Source organism: Gobius niger (genome assembly GCF_951799975.1).
Source record: "Gobius niger genome assembly, chromosome: 6".
Lineage (NCBI taxonomy): Eukaryota > Metazoa > Chordata > Actinopteri > Gobiiformes > Gobiidae > Gobius > Gobius niger.
Window position 1 is genome coordinate 35,802,941 of NC_136857.1, and position 16,871 is coordinate 35,819,811.

Here is a 16,871-nt window from a genome sequence, read left to right on the forward strand (position 1 = left end):
GTGTTGCTGATTTCTGGAGATTTTTTTTTTTGTAATTCATGCAGTTCTTATATTTGAAGAGTTTCGTGGCGCTAGGCTAGTGCAAGGCTAGCGCATTAGCCTGCATTAAAAACAGTCTGACCCGCTCCACAGTGCACCTGAGGCAAATCACTTATAACACCAGACTAACCATATAAATGTCTGTCGATAGAGTAATCTTACCCATTTTACATTTAAAAGACCTTATATATGAGCAGCATCAGCTTTGTGGTTGTATAAGCTACGCAGCGGCGGAGTGATCTGCTAGAAAATAGTCCCTCAAAAGGCGATCATTCATGTGATGCAAGGTCAGTTATATTCCAAAAAATATTCTATGGACACAGACATTTATATGGTTAGTCTGGTGTTATAAATGATTTGCCTCAGGTGCACTGTGGAGCGGGTCAGACTGTTTTTAATGCAGGCTAGCTGATACCATAGAAATGCACTAGCCTAGCGCCTTCAAATATAAGAACTGCATGAATTACAAAAAAAAAAATCTCCAGAAATCAGCAACACTCTGGATAACTAGGAAATGAGGCCCTATGTCAAAAATCCTGAAATATCCCTTTAACATTGGTCACTGATTCAAATACACTTCAATATGCGTCCTTCAACAGAAACAGTGTGATTTTCTCCACTGTTTTTGATTTGCCAAATGAAAAAGTAGCTGATGAACCTATGATGAAACACTTTCTTTTCAAACTAAAGTACAGCCTCTGATCTGAGTGCTGAGCTTGTGGTTTTCAGAGTTGAAGATTGTTGAAAATGAGCAGAAATCGTGGCTGGAGCGTCTAAATCTGCAGCTCAGGTCTTCTAACCTTCTAACCTTTGTCCGTTTCCGTCGTGTCCTGCAGCTTCTTCTTCGCTCGTCTCCACTCGCTGAACTCCTCCCGCGTCCCCTTTCTTCCCTTTTCTCCCCGGTTGCCATTAAGTGCTTAGCTCATCAGTCATTACGATACAGCGAGGCCGCGGCGCTAAGAGCAATGCTTTCTCCATTAATTCCTGTCTTTAAAGCGCGATTCGGCTTCTTCAAATGGGTTATTATTCCGCGCCCAAGTGTTGAGTTATTGTGAGCCGTCCATCTGTTTTCCATAAGGGCATATGCTAAAAGCTTTCATCAACATAAAAAGTGCACTTTACAGCGGCGGAGAAGGCATTTACAAAAGCGTATTTCTCTCCTGGAACCTTGAGCGAGCATCAGTTTGACGAGTACAAAACAGCCGGGGCTCCTGTATTTGCATATGACGGGTGCGGGGCAGAAGAACTGTATAAAGTGCACACGTATAGAAACTGTAGATCTATTGAAGCCAGAGGATAATCGTTTGAAGAGAGAATACATTTATGAACTTTATAGAGTTGTGTAAGTTACCTTCACAGGACGTTTTGCAAAAGCTTCATTTATGTTGCACAGTTCATTCAAAGAAACGCCTGCAGTGCTTCGTTTACATGCCCTCGAGTGTTACAGTCATTTAGCCGTAATCCGGTTATGGCACTGTGACAAAGTGGGTTTATTTATTTTGGTCATTTTGCTTCAGCTAACAATAACCCACCAGACGCATTATACTCATTATACTTCACATTGTCCATTTGTTTATTTATCAATTTACTCAGTATACACTGCGTTCCAAATTATTATGCAAATTGTATTTCTGTGTCAAAAAGGTAAAAAAACATTAAAAAATAATGAAACTCGTGGATGGTATCATGTCTCAGGGCTCTATGAATCACTGACATTAATCTCAGAGACCTGGGATGATTAGTTGTCGGGTTAAGCCCAGTTAAGGGAAAAACTACTGAAAAAGGGTGTTCCACTTTATTATGCAGATCATCATTTTCAAGCAATATGGTTAAGAAAAAGGGTCTTTCTGCTGATGAAAAGCTTGAAATAGTTGAATGCCTTGGTCTAGGTATGAAAACCTTCGATATTTCATGAAAGATAAAGTGTAATCATCGTACTGTTAAGAGATTTGTGGATGATTCAGAGCACACTCCAATTTGTGCCGATAAAGGCACAATATGGACGGTTTCTGCCAGACAAACACATCAGATTAGGAGAACAGATGCCACAAAGCAGCAGACAGGTATTTGAAGCTGCTGGTGCCTCTGGAGTCTCCCGAACATCAAGGTGTAGGACCCTCCAGAGGCTGCAGTTGTGCATAAACCTTCTATCCGGGCCTCCCCTAAACGGTTAATTGAATGCTGATGAACAGAAATGGCTGCAGTGGCTCATAAATACATGAGGACTCATTTTCAAACAGTCTTGTTCACTGATGAGGCCGTGTAACCCTGGATGGTCAAATCAATGGAGTAGTGAATGGTTGGTGAATGACCACAATGTCCCAACAAGGCTGTGACGTCAGTAAAGAGGTGGCGGAGTCATGTTTTTGGCCAGAATCATGGTGAGAGAGCTGGTCGGCCCCTTTAGGCCCTTTTAGGATCCCTGAAGGTGTGAAAATGACCTTTGAAAAATATGTGGAGTTTCTGACTGACCACTGTTTTCTATGCTACAAAAAGAAGAGCCGTGTTTTCCCAAACAAAATCCTCTTCATGTATGACAACGCACCATGTCATGCTGTAAAGAATACCTCTGCATCACTGGCTGCTATGGACATAAAAGGAGAGAAGCTCATGATGTGGAACCCCTCCTCCCTGACTTCAGCCCTATTGAGAACCTTTGGAGCCTCAACAAAAAAAACTTCTATGAGGGTGGGAGGCAGTTTTCATCCAAACGGCAGCTGTGGGAGGCTTTTCTAACATCCTGCAAAGAAATCCAAGCAGAAGCTGTCCAAAAACTTGCAATTTTAATGGATTTAAGACTTTTGAAGCTGCTATCACACAAGGGCTCCTATGTTAAAATATAACTTGACCTGTTAATATTTTTTTGATTGAAATAGCTTTTGATTTCAGTAAATATGACCTCCTAATGCTGCAAATACAACACATGACCATTTTCAGTTAATTACAAGCTTTAAAATGTATTGAAACGATGAGTTGCATAATAATTTGGAACAGTGGATTTTGAGGTTTTTACTATATTTATTTTTGAAAAAAATACCGTTATCACTAGGAATTTTTTTCCACCACATTTAATTGATCCTCTACCAGGTAAAGACTTGAAAATTATGCTGACTCTCATTTGAGTTGACAATTTAGAAAATCTTAGAAAAACGTCATTTGCATAATAATTTGGAACGCAGTGTACAAACTTACCTGCACCACATGGAGAGAAGGGAAGGGCGTGGTCTTTGTCGGCCATTTTAAAATCTCAGGCTGAACCATGTGGCAGGGGGAAACTGGTTTAAACTTTGCTTTAAGTTTCCTTTGTGTATGATTTTTGGTTTGTATCGTTGTTGTTACTGATTTCATTGGTTTACTATTTGTTTTATGTAAAATATAAAAGCTGACCAGCTGAACTTATATTTGGAATTTACTCTTCAAGCCATGGTGCTAACCTGTGGGAGGTCCTGTCTTCATTAGGAGAGGTATAAAACCTGATTGCTTCTAGTCACTAAAGGGGGTGCCATTTTTGTATGTGACATATGAGAAGTTCCTTTGGGGAAAAATAAACTCTACTTGTTGTCAGTCTGTCTGCCCATGTCGCCCCCTGGTGGCCAGCTTCCTCAAAGGCACCTTTGGGGAAACAGTGTTTATATGGACCCCGACCTCTTGTATTGAGGCGACATCAGCGCAGGTGCATACATTGTATTTTTGAGCTCAATATGGCAAAAATATGAAAAACATATGTATGTGACCACTTATTTCAGGGCTTGTTAGGCCGTGTCCATATGAAGTCAAGCTGAGGACCAAACGCAAAGATATTTTATCAGTCCAGTGTATCGTCCATACGAGCCCGGCGTTTTAGGGGGGTCTGGAAAGATCTCAAAACGCTGTTTACGTGGCTCCGTTGTTACGATGTCTTCGCAACTTTTACTAAAAGCGCCACACAGCGCCAGAGTGGTGTCTGTTATCCATAATCTATTGACCTTAGAAGGAGTTTTACTCATGGATCTATGATGGAGCACCAACAATCCAGACCATTTTTCATGATATTTGTAGCACCACAGCGTATTCCATGCTATAGCTATGGACACATGCTATGGCTCGTTTGAAAGGTGAGACAGTTTAATTCTACGTGCCTTGGTTCCTGAGAAATTGAAGCTAAACAGAGGCTAGTTTTGATCAAAATCACTGATTTTTTTTCTAGAAACGGAGATGGTAAGTGTTTTATGAAACTCTCTCCTTTCTGATTAACTCCTCTCTGGACAGACGTTATGTGAAGAGGCAAAAGCCTAAATATCTCAGTTTCAAGTCAATTTTCAACAACAACATCGATTTTAACAGGATGTTTCTCAGTCGTCCTTGGACCAATTTTAACCATTTAAAAACTCAGAGAAACTTTAAAATCTCAACTGTTTCGATCTTTCCATGTGAAGCTGCTCTGCTTTGTCAAACGCTTTACAACTGTTCGCTGCGCAACACCACTTCCCCTCAGACTAAAGAAAGTAAGAAAAGAAACACAATAATATATATAAAATGTCCAGATGTTCATCACAGAGCTACAAAACCCACACATAAGGTGTATTAGAGAGTCTAGCTTCATAATAATAATAAAAAAAAACCACAGCAAAAACAAGTTTTTCCATTTTTTTCCCATTTTCCACTAAATGTGTTAAGGCCTTGATTTTGGCACAATCCCCTTAATAACTTTTAATGCTTTTTAATGCCCTGCAGAAACTGTGAAGTTGTTTATAATCAGGAAATACGTAAACCGCTATATCCAAGTTACTGTCGGAGGATCCAGGTTTCTCTTCACCAGGAAACGTCTCTTTTTATACGACCAAAGACAAAACAGGAATATTAAAAACTCCTGATAATAACCAGGAAATGTAAACGCACTCATTCTACTGACTGAAATCACATTCATTTCGAACACGATCTACTCTCACTGATCTTCTAAACCTCGGTGGATCTTTGGGTTTGCTGTGGATTCAATTTGTCTCAGTTTTGTTCTTTCGTTTGAGCCGATCCAAGACAAACTTCCCCAAACTGTGTCAACAACAGGTGCTCGACGGAGGAGAGGCTTTCTGATTTACCCAGAGAGAACTTTTAATGAGGTATTTGCCGTGTTTCATTCAGAAATGTGTCCGGATCTCAAATCTAAGGCCATATTTTACCGTTTGGGAAATCTGTGGACAGACTGAAATGCAGTTTAAACAAATTTCCCCACAGGTTTAGAAGAGAAGAGCATCTGCCTCTCACGTTCTCTCTTACCTCCGAGTGTGGCGGACAGGAGGAAGTGTGTTCCGTATTTGCGGATGATGTTCTCGGTGATGCTCTGGGTGCTGGGTCGTCGGCCCAACATACGGATGTTCCTGATGAAGTCCGGAGTGAGCGGCAGAGGAGACGACAGGAAGTCTCGGCGCTCCACAGCCAAATTATTCACTTTCCAGCGGCCAAACTCCCTGGAAACAAGAACAGACACACACACACACATGAGCACAAAGCTTTTATCTGGATAATAAGTTGTCTTGGTCAAAACATATTGAATTTAAAATATGGGATTATCTTTAGCTGCAGTAAGAAGATGCCGTCAGGTTCTGCCAGTGCAAATGGCCAAGCTTGTTGTGAGAACTTTAATCATTTCTCAGCTGGACTACTGTAAGATGATATGTGCCAACGCAAAAAGTAAAGATCTAGAAAGATGCAACTGATGCAGAATAAAGCTGCCCGTTTGGCCCTGAACTGCTCTTATAGAACCAGTGTAAAAACTATGCACTCCCAACTGGGCTTAAGGTGAAAGATCAAGCTTTAGCTTCATTGTTATTCTCTACTTGGAAAATATTAAAACTCATTATTATACAGCTCTTCACAACGTAAGTAGAACGCTCCATTGATTTGAATGGGATTTTCCAAAGTTCTACCGTCATTATTTTCTGATAGAGGACCTCTGAGAAAAATAATGACCGCTGCCAATGGCAAAAGAGTTTGTGCTTGTAATACAGGTCTTTCATATCACTCCGCACGTACGTAGTAGCTCTGTCCCCGTCTCTGTGAGAGAAGTTTGGGGAATTGCTCGTGAAGTTAACGTGAGTCCGACTTTCAGCTTACCCAGAGATTCACCACCATTCCTCCAACTGCCCCTTCATCTAAGCAGCTAGGCTAGCTACTAGCCTTGCTGCTATTAGCCTAGCCAAACATTGCCAAGCAACACGCACACTTTTGGGAACTATTTGCCGCGGAAGTCATTAAATAAACCTTTCAGCCTTCATAAAAGTGTATGAAGTTTATGTTGTGTGTGTTCAGGTGGCAAATGGCCGTATACTAAGTGGGATAATGTACAGAACGCTGGTCATTATCGGGAAATAGGGGCGACAGTGGCGCAGATGGTAGAGCGGGTCGTCTCACTATCGGAAGGTCGGTGGTTCGAATCCCACCTCCTGAAAGTGCACATTGTCGTTGTGTCCTTGGGCAAGACACTTCAACCACATTGCCCCCAGTGTCTGCGTACATTGGTGTATGAATGAGAGTATGAATGGGTCAGTGGATCCTTGCTGTAAAGCGCTTTGAGTGCCTAATGTAGGTGGAAAAGCGCTATATAAGTTGAGACCATTTACCATTTACCAAATAAGCACCTTCAGGGCGAAACAAGACGGGTTCGCCCTGAAGGTGCTTATTTTCCCGATAATGACCAGCGTTCTATACATTATCCCTTACATAATCCTATGTTTTTATTTAGTCAATTTAAAAATAACAGAGAGTCACATGGTTATAACACCAGACATGCATCACAAGGACGGGTTTTCATTCCCAAATCAAATACACATTTTCTCAAAAGCACTTTTGTCTATAGAGCTATGAAGGGATGGAACATCTTGCCACTAAACCTGGTTCAAATAGAAACACAAATCTGTTTTAAAAGAACAATTGAAGAACTATATTGGTGTTGATTATCTTTGAGGAGGCAGAATGATGTCAAGTTCACATTGTACTTGTTGTATTTTCTATAATAGATGTATTTTATGTCTGCTGTCTGTCATGTTGACGAAATTTTTGTTTTGATGCTTTTAACGAGGACCTCAGGAAGACTAGCTGGCTGTAAAGCACAGCTAATGGGGATCCTAATAATAAACTAAACTAAACTAAACTAAACTAAACTAAACTAAACTAAACATGAGCTGGTTTACATTTGGTCTCTACTTTCTCCGCTTCTTTAGCACCTTTCCTGATAAATGATCCCCTTTGTGTAAGTAATATTATATTCCTTAGTTACTGCGCAGTTACCCAAAGTGTTAACGCACATTATATTATTTAGTTTTAATACGCTTCAACAGCAGAAGAAAGGACAGGGAACAATGTTACTATAGGTTATAACCTGGTTCAAAGTCCTTTTTGCACACATCGCAGGAGCATGGCTGTTCATGAAAAGAAAACATGTGAAGTTTCCACAAACCAAACTTAAAAAAACAGCTCCACTGCAGCTGCTTTAATGTGGAACGAACTCTGCTGTTGGTCACATGACGCACAAGGTTCAGAACTGGACGTGCCCTGAGTTTCTGGTCGGAGATGAACACTGTATCCTTGTCTTTTTTTGTTTTCTTCTTGGCCACTCTGAGGTCCTGATCCGCCTCAAGGCTTTGGTCATTTTCAAAGACTCGACCTGTGAACCCTCGAGCTGCGAGTTACACAACACGGGAACAGAAGGTGCAGCAATCCCACACGACACACGCAAGAAGCAAACTTTACAGACGGAGACGACTTTTCACAAACTGAACAATGAAAATGAGGAGAACAAGAAGTGCCCAGATACTGACACTGGCAGATACTGGAGCCACAAATAAAACCTTGGCCTAAAATATCTGATACTAATTTGTAGAAGTATTGAAAGAAAAGCGAAGAGACTGAATGATGCTGGTGTTTTCAGAGGAACTTAATAATAACATAACAATACTGCAACAAGCATTCAGTCACTGACAATAACAGACATTTACTTGAAATGAGACAAAAAGTCAAAGTCACAGAGGTGGTGACGGTACTTGATACTAAAAAGTTACTCTGGTAAGAGTAAAAGTGCAGCTGCAGCCAGTGTTGGGCAAGTTACTTTAAAACGTAACATATTCTACATTAGTAGTTGCAGCTTTAAACATGTAATATGTTATACTGGCCTTTGAGTTACTTTTGGAAAAATACATAATGAAAATAGTAATAAAGTCACAGAGCAAAAGTGCAGTCAGAGATTCATTCAGTCACAGCTACACAGGCCGGGCATGAGCGGGTCTGACTCGGACTTTCCCAGCTCTTGTCTGCTGAAATAAACCCCGTTAGCATGTGGCTAACGCCTCAGCTAAACACTCGCCTTCTGAAGCTGAAACTGCTATGATAAAAGTTTGGTCGTAACGACGATTGTCTCTTAGTTTGAACAATCGCACAGTGGAGACGAGAGCAGCTCATGATGTTTCCATCCCCACGTCTGTGATGAGAATCTAAAAATATTATCAGACAAAAAAAATCACACACACCAGGCATAAGGGAGAACCCGTTTGAACGAGTGAGAAAAGTGTATAAAGTGTGTGGTGAGAGGTTTTACTGCCTTAATACATATAATAATTGTAAAAAATAAAACTGACTACTTCACAGATTTCGCATATTGTGGGTTATTTTAGTAATAATGATGCCTTACACTTGCATTGTGCTTTACAAGCCTGTGTTACCAAGTTTCTCAAAGCGCTACACTGTCGTCATTATTTGTTCGCTCCATACTTGGTGGTGGTACGCTACAATTGTAGCCACAGCTGCCCTGGGGTAGGCTGACTGAAGCGAGGCCACCAGTTTGTGCCATCGGCCCCTTCGACCTCCAACCACTCACTCACAACATTCACCCAGGCTTCCTGTGTTACCAAACAGTCTCCCATCCATTTTAAGTAAAAGTGGCCGGTGTAACTTGATTTAAAAACATTATCTGGATATCAAATCTAAGGCCTGTTTCCTCGTCTGTCACCGCAGCAGCAGAGCCATCAGCCTCTTCAGTCTCATCTCATCATCTTAACAATCACACTGCAAAAAGTACATATCAAGCATTGGCTTAAATGACTTGAATTGAGGAAATGTATCTTGCTTTGAGTGATTTTCACTCATTTAGACACTTTTCCGGAGATTACATTGCTTGTTTGAGGACCTTTCAGACCAGTTCTAAGGTAAATCTCGCCTGAAATAAAAAAAGTAAAATTGCCAACCAATTTTCTTACCCCATTGGCAGAAAATGACCTGTAATAAGGACGAAATGTATTGAAACGAGTCAGAAACATCTCAGAACAAGTGAAATGGTCAAGGACAAATGCCCAACAACATCTTAACTAGTCAAAACAACAAAAAAATGTATTATTATGGTCAAATTGAGACCATAATAATTATCTTATCCAACCACCCAGAAATGCATTTTGAACCAATAACGATGTTTACTTGAAACGGTCGCTGATGCTCCTTTACACTTTAATGGAACATGACACCAAATAAGGTTCAACTAAACTTTAAAAAAAAAAAAAAAAATGTCCAAACTGCATGTGTAATCTGGAAAAATAACATCACACACGCACCGCAGTTTGAGATCCTCCGTACAGATGATGTAAAAACTGCAAATTACACCAAAAACCAGCCTGAAAGCAGATGGATCGCTTCATCAGCTTTTATGCATTTGCAAAGTCCAAATCCATCACGGCTTTACAAGGCGGGACGTTAACTAAAGTGTCACCGACAGCCGGGCTCGGGTTGGGATTAGTCCCGTGGGATTTGGACGCGGCCCGTGCGTGTGCAGCTGACAGATGTTCTCCCTAATAGCCTCGTCATGACAGCGCGATACATCCAGGCGAACGGGGCAGGAGCGATGGCCTTGTTTTTCAGGTGCAAACAGAGAGCGAGGCGGAGACGACAGGGAGAGGAATCACGCCGGGGCCCCGAGGAACTGCTTTATGTTCACAGCTCGTAGATCTGATCAGATGTGCGTTTTACCCGTGGATGTTGAGATCTCACCCATGATGTCGTTTCAACATCTGTTTATGACACGATAAAATCCAGGAAATACAGATGAGAGGCAGTGGCGGAGCAAAGGTGCCCCGGGGCCCCAGGCAAAGGTTCACAGAGGGCCCTATACTGGTGGATCGGGACCCAAAAGGGGGTCATTAGAGAGAAAAACAGAGAAAGGTGAAAGATCTGCAGTCCGGATGAACGAACCTCCTGTTTACACAAAATCTACAAACTCCACCTGATCCATAAATGTAATCAGAACATCTCCAGCTTTTAAACACTTTTTATTTGAGATCAACCCGCCTCATATTTTTGGTTTTATGGATCGATAGACTTACAACGGGTTTGTGGAGTGAAAAGTAAACAATGCGCTCACACGTAAAGGCGATACGTTGTAATCACAGGCAGCAGAGGCACTGGGGAGAAACACTGAGGATTATGACTGTAAATAAAATACATTAGTACCAGCTTTAAAAGTCTGTGTGATACTATATTAAACAATGGTTCCACCACCTCGAAAAATCAACTTTCATTCCTGAAGTCCCCTCCTGGAATCGCCGCCTTAACATGGTAGAGGGGTTTGAGCACCTGAATGGTCCTGGGAGCTCTGCTGTCGGGGCTTCGTGGCCCTGGTAGGGTCTCCCAGGGCAAACAGGTCCGAGGTGACGGGTCAGACAAAGAGCGGTTCAGAAGCCCCTTATGAGAGACCAACAGGCCTGAGAACCATGAGGCCGTCCTTCTGTGAACCCAGCACCTGCAGGAGGAGCCATAGGGGCTGGTGCAATGTGATTTGGGCAGCTCCAACCAGTGTTGTTTTTGGTAGTCCTTTTAGTTTTAGTCTTAGTCTTTTGGACGAAAACGCTTTTAAGTTTAGTCACGTTTTAGTCAGACGAAAATTTTAAAGGTTTTTGTCAAGTTTTCGTCTGTTTCATTATAAGAAGTTATAATTAATTTCGACAAGTCTTGGAAATTGGGATAAATAATAGCTATCTATTGGCTTTCTATAGCTTTTGACAAACAGATGACACCACGATCGGCACTGGCAGAAGTGGTCGGCCTAACTGTGAACAGTCTTTTCCCAAAAGCGCCCGCTCTCCTCGTCCTCTGATCGTCGCTTCTAGATTTATTTTTTTTTTTTACCAACAGCGCTGTCTGCACATACGTAGCACCTCAACGTGCTTTCTGCGTTCATACGCCACGGTATTGAAAACTGTCCTGAGAAAAAATAAAGTCCCTGTGACATGGATGTCAGACGCTCCGAGGAGGACGTACGCGAGCAGTGACCGCATGCCACGGAGAGAGAGAGAGAGAAAGAGGCGGCGCTGCCCGGAGCATCATGAGCAGCACGGCGCCGCTCCGGGTCACGTTTACCGTGTGTTCTCTCACTCCGCGCACAAACTCTGATGAAAAAAATGTTCTCCCATTTTTGTCTCGTCTCTTTTACGTAAACTCGTAAACGTCTCGTCATGTTCTAGTCCCCAAAGAGCTCATTTTAGCTCGTCATCGTTACGTTATCGTCATTAAAAAAAGGGGCGTCAACGAAAAGATATCGTTATCGTCTTCGTTGACAAAAACAACACTGTCTCCAACAGCTGCCCCCACGACCCGGCAACGGACAAGTGGAAGAAAATGGATGGATGGATGGATGGATGGATGGATTCCTGAAGACAACAACACAGACCATAAGCCATGGTCACATTATTATAACAATGAAGAAATAAAATCTTCTGTTCCTTTTCATTTCTTTCTTGATTCTAGTTGTTTTGTGGAGGGAGCACAACGGCTCATTTAACAAACCATGAATCAAAATTTGTGCTAAATTTGTCTGAAATCTAAGCTGTAATTATATATATATGAAAAAAGGAAAAGCCATTTGCCAAAAGAGACGGCTTTTTTGGTGAGCCGATCCAAATGATCCGGTTCACCAAAAAGAGCCGAAAATCCCATCACTAATTTCTTTCAATATTTACGTACAGAAAAAGGGAATCACTACTTGCTAACTAACTCCTGTAGATTCTTCTGTACCTTATTTCTTCTGACCATTAGAAAATTATGTGTTTGAATTAAATTAATCTATAAAAACAGGTTTGGAGGTATTTGTTCAAATTCAATTTCATTTCGTATATATATATGTATTTTTTTTTAAATAAAAAAAAATAAGATAAGATGTCTGTTAACAGGATGTCTGTTAACAGGTTGTTTTTAATCATAATATACATGATATTTTACAAGAACGAGTCTTCCTGGCGGCAAACCCATTGAGAACCACTGCCCTATATTACATTTTATTTAAAGGGATATTTCAGGATTTTTGACATAGGGCCTCATTTCCTAGTTATCCAGAGTGTTGCTGATTTCTGGAGATATTTTTTGTTAAATTCATGCAGTTCTTATATTTGAAGAGCTTAGTGGCGCTAGGCTAGTGCATTTCTATGGTATCAGCTAGCCTGGATTAAAAACAGTCTGACCCGCTCCACAGAGCACCTGAGGCAAATCACTTATAACACCAGACTAACTATATAAATGTCTGTGTCCATAGAATCATTTTAACTTGCATTTAAAATACATTATATTTGAGCAGCATCAGCTTCGTGGTTGTATAAGCTACGCAGTGGCGGAGTGATCTGCTAGAAAATAGTCCCTCAAAATGCGATCATTCATGTGATGCAAGGTATATTCCAAACATGATTCTATGGACACAGACACATGGACACACATGGTTAGTCTGGTGTTATAAGTGATTTGCCTCAGGTGCACCGTGGAGCGGGTCAGACTGTTTTTAATGCAGGCTAGCTGATACCATAGAAATGCGCTAGCCTTGCACTAGCCTAGCACCACGAAACTCTTCAAATATAAGAACTGCATGAATTAAAAAAAAAAAATATCTCCAGAAATCAACAACACTCTGGATAACTAGGAAATGAGGCCATATGTCAAAAATCCTGAAATATCCCTTTAAGGCTGTTGGATACATGTATAAGCTACATATTACATTATATTATCAGAGGAGACAGAGGGCAGCTACAGTTTCTCCATCCTCCAAGGTCATGCGGGTGGAGTGGCTGAAGGACAACGAGATCATCGACCCGGCCGAGGACAGGAACTTTAACATCACCGTGGACACAACCTGATCATCAAGCAGGCGCGTCTGTCCCACACGGCCAACTACACCTGTGTGGCCAAGAACATCGTGGCCAAGCGCAAGAGCTCCACCGCCGTGGTCATCGTCTACGGATTTCCCATCAACCAGTGCTCCTCCTGTGATCAAAACAGTGAAGATGGCGGCCGCGACACAACGATCTTTCACCAAAGAAAAAAAAGAGTGGTGCGCACTGAATGGGTGCTGCTGCCGGATGCTCTCTCATCGAATGCAATTTCTCCATCTGTGAGATCAATAAAGTACCATCTTATCTTATCTCATCTTACAGGACGAGAGCCACATGTCATTACTGCCCAATTAAAGCTATAGCACCTCCTAGCGCTTTACAGTAGCTTGTTGTAGCTTAAACATGTTGGAACATTTGTACATTTAAACCCGGGACAAATATTTTTTCCGGGATTCTGTGAGGCTCATTGAGTGACCTGGTATAAATAAATATGCCTTGCCTCGGTTGTTCTGGATGAAATGTTTGCTTAACCATGGAGACAGTTCAATCAGAAGACGCCAACCAGAAACCAAATCTATCCAAAAACATCACAGACTCATCGACCCATCCTTGGGACGAGGAGCTCCCATAATGCACTTCTCTGAGTAGGTTTCTCTCACAACAGAAGGCTTAAGTTCTTTCGGTAATGATGGGTGATGTAATAAACTGGCGTCACTCGTTACTTGGAGTCTAGGGTTCGGTTTAGGGAAGTGTGATGCAAGTTGTGTTTACTCAAACAGATCTCACACATATATTTTAAAACTAGAAGGTCTTAGCTTTCAAATGAGACATCACACTGGTATATACTATACTTTCAATGCACACAAATCCTTTCCCGAAAAAATGAAGGGTTGCAATTCGAACTGGATAGATTTAGATCGTGGAGTCCCTCAAGGATCAATTTTAGGTCCGCCATTATTTTTAATTCAAATAAATGATTGGTGGACAGTGTTACTCTGATGAATCCACTACATTTACACACCCCTGTTTAAAGTTTGGGGTCAACCAGACAATTGTTCCATTAAAACTAGTGGAAAAGACTTTATTTTTTCTCATTCTCAGAGCAAGAATGAGCTGTTGAGTTTCAGAAGAACGTTTTTCAGGACGTTTTGTGAGTATAATCAAACTCACAAATGCTCAAGCTCCAGTTTCTCGACTCGCTGAAAGGAAGGACAGTTTCACAACTTCGCTAATGAGCACAGTAGTTTTCCGCTGTGTTAACATAATTGCACAAGGATTTTATAATCGTCAATTAGCTTTTAACAAGACTCAGTTAAAAATCACCAGTTCCCAGCTAGAACAGTCATTACCCACATTAACCATGTCTTGAATATATTTCTGATTAATAAGTGTTATCCTTTTGTGCTTTTCTTTCAAAATGAAGGACATTCATCAATGTTTCAATTCAAACTCGCATCTCATTCTGATGTGAATATTCTCAGAAATCAAGCCAAAGAGGAATTCACTGCAGGGAAAAAATTGCTTTGGGTGGTTTTTCATTTGTCATCTAGATTCATTGCCAGTTTTAATCCAGCTTTTTCATGACATCCAGGGTTTTGATTTAACACTGCTGTAGTTTATCACAGAGATCATGGAATCTGCCTTAACTACAGAGACTTTCTGACGGCAACTGTAGCACCGCATTGATTTGTTGTTGTAGTGATGGATTTAGATCACGCGGTTATGGAAAAAAAAATCCATTAAATATTTGGCCGTGTTTGTGGTTTTGTGTTTGAGGACAGAGCATCAAATGAAACATGTTTTGTTTTTATTGGTTGAAAAACCGCGGCAGATCCAGACCGGCTCATGCATTTCAGAGGTGACGCATGTTAAACGCTGCAAAAGCACGGCCGATTATCATAAAACACAGCAAAACACAGAGTCGAGCACAGCTGAACATTACTGATATAAACACTGCTGCTCGAGGCCTGACAAGAACCAGATAATACGGCCATATTAGTCCAGTGCTCTGGTCTCTGCACTGACTTCCTGTCACTCAGAGAATAGAATTTAAGTCTTTTCACGGTTGAGCACCAAAGTCCATCTCTGACATGTTAGAGCCGTATGAACCATCTCGGGCCCTGAGAACTTCAGGGAGGGGTCTCCTGGTGGTTCCAGAGTCAGGACTGAACACGGTGAGGCTGAAGCTAAAATCTGGAACAGTCTTCACGAGGATGTGAGACAGGCCTCAACTCTGACAATGTTCAAATCCAGACTGAAAACGTTTTTTTTTTTCCCGTGCATATAACTGAAAGTATTTTATCTGTACTCTTGCCTTTACTGTAATTGATTTTTGTTTTGTTTCATTGATTTTATTCCAATTTGATGCAACTGTGAAGCACTTTGAATTGCCTTGCGCCTCCGCCTCCTCTCACTCCGCTGATCCTACCATGGATCTCCTAACGTGATCTGTCTGAGATGCTTTTCTCTACTGCTTGACCTTTATTTGGCGATATAGGCTTTATCTGTGTGATGCTTCTTTCCCCCGTGATGCGGTCAGTCACGTTAGTGTGAGGGGCTGGTGCTTTCACTGCGTGAGCTTTAGGACTCACAGTTCTTCTGTTGAACCGGAGCTGAAGCTCAATGTCGACATCCGTCCTTTGGTCTGTTCTCCTCGGGTTCTCATTCATGGCTCTGTCTGATCAGATTTGTGTGGAGTCAGACCCTGCGCTGTTAGCCCCGCCCACTTTCTGTAGCTGAGCGGAGGACATGAGAGGGGAGGGGGGCACATGGTTCTGTTTTCTTTAGATAATACAGACAGATATTTTAAGTCTTTTATTATTTCCCAGAGTCTCTTTGGTTAAAACTGTAAAACGGATGCGAAATGCAAAGACAAGTTTTTGTTTTGTTTTAAAGTAGTACTTAGTAACTCATGCCCCTAGAGGCCATAAGCGCAACTGCAGGTGTCGTAGCCTGTTGTGATTTTTGTACTTATTAATTGTCTGTGAGAGTAAGTCTTAAGGTCAGCACACACTACACGACTGGATTCAGAGCGATTATACGGCGTCATTTCACCTCCGGCTTCAAAAACTTAAATCCACAAAGACAGGCCTGTGTCCCGATTGGTCAACGGTGTCAACAATGTCGCAGCAGCGCAGCGCGAGGATACGGCTACTACGAAGCTTCAACTTGGCAAAAGTTCTGGAGCTAAAAGTTGGAAGATGAAGAAGCGGGACGTATTTCAGTGGATTTAATAAGAAAAGGAGACGGACCTCAGCCCAGAGATGGAGGAGACAGCGGAGAGAGAAATGGTGGTTGTCGTGAACTTTTGGTGATATAAAGTTGTGTTGTTTCGTGAGGGGCTGTGGCCATGAAATGAGTTGTTTGTGCCGCTGTTTTGACAGAGAGATGAGAAGGGAGGCGCGGCGTTGTTTTTCTGTCTTTATTTCACTCTGTCATTGGTCGCTGCTTTCTGTGTGTTCACATTTGAAACGGTAAAATCACCCACGTTTCTCCCGTGCGTCCAGGAAAATCAGGCTTAAAAATCAAACATGTTTGATTTCCTGCGACTGGAGTCTAGTCACGTCTTTCTACCGCCCACACTACACGATTCGAACACCAGTCCAGTCGTGACCCCCCCACACTACGCGACCCGACTCCGTGTGACCGCCTTCGACTAGACGCGACTCGAGAAGACTCGGCACGACTGAGAATTACAGCAAAATCGGGCATAAAAGTCGTGTAGTG

General features: G+C 41.8%; 1 protein-coding gene across 1 annotated transcript in view; it reads right to left on the reverse strand.

Annotated features, from left to right (window-relative positions):
• LOC306964223 (BMP/retinoic acid-inducible neural-specific protein 3-like) overlaps window positions 1-16,871 on the reverse strand; it is a 265,623-nt gene that overhangs the window by 93,648 nt on the left and 155,104 nt on the right. The window contains exon 3 of the mRNA XM_079558193.1: window positions 5,293-5,483. Within this exon, the coding sequence (XP_079414319.1) occupies window positions 5,293-5,483 (191 nt within the window). The remainder of the gene's footprint in view (window positions 1-5,292; window positions 5,484-16,871) is intronic.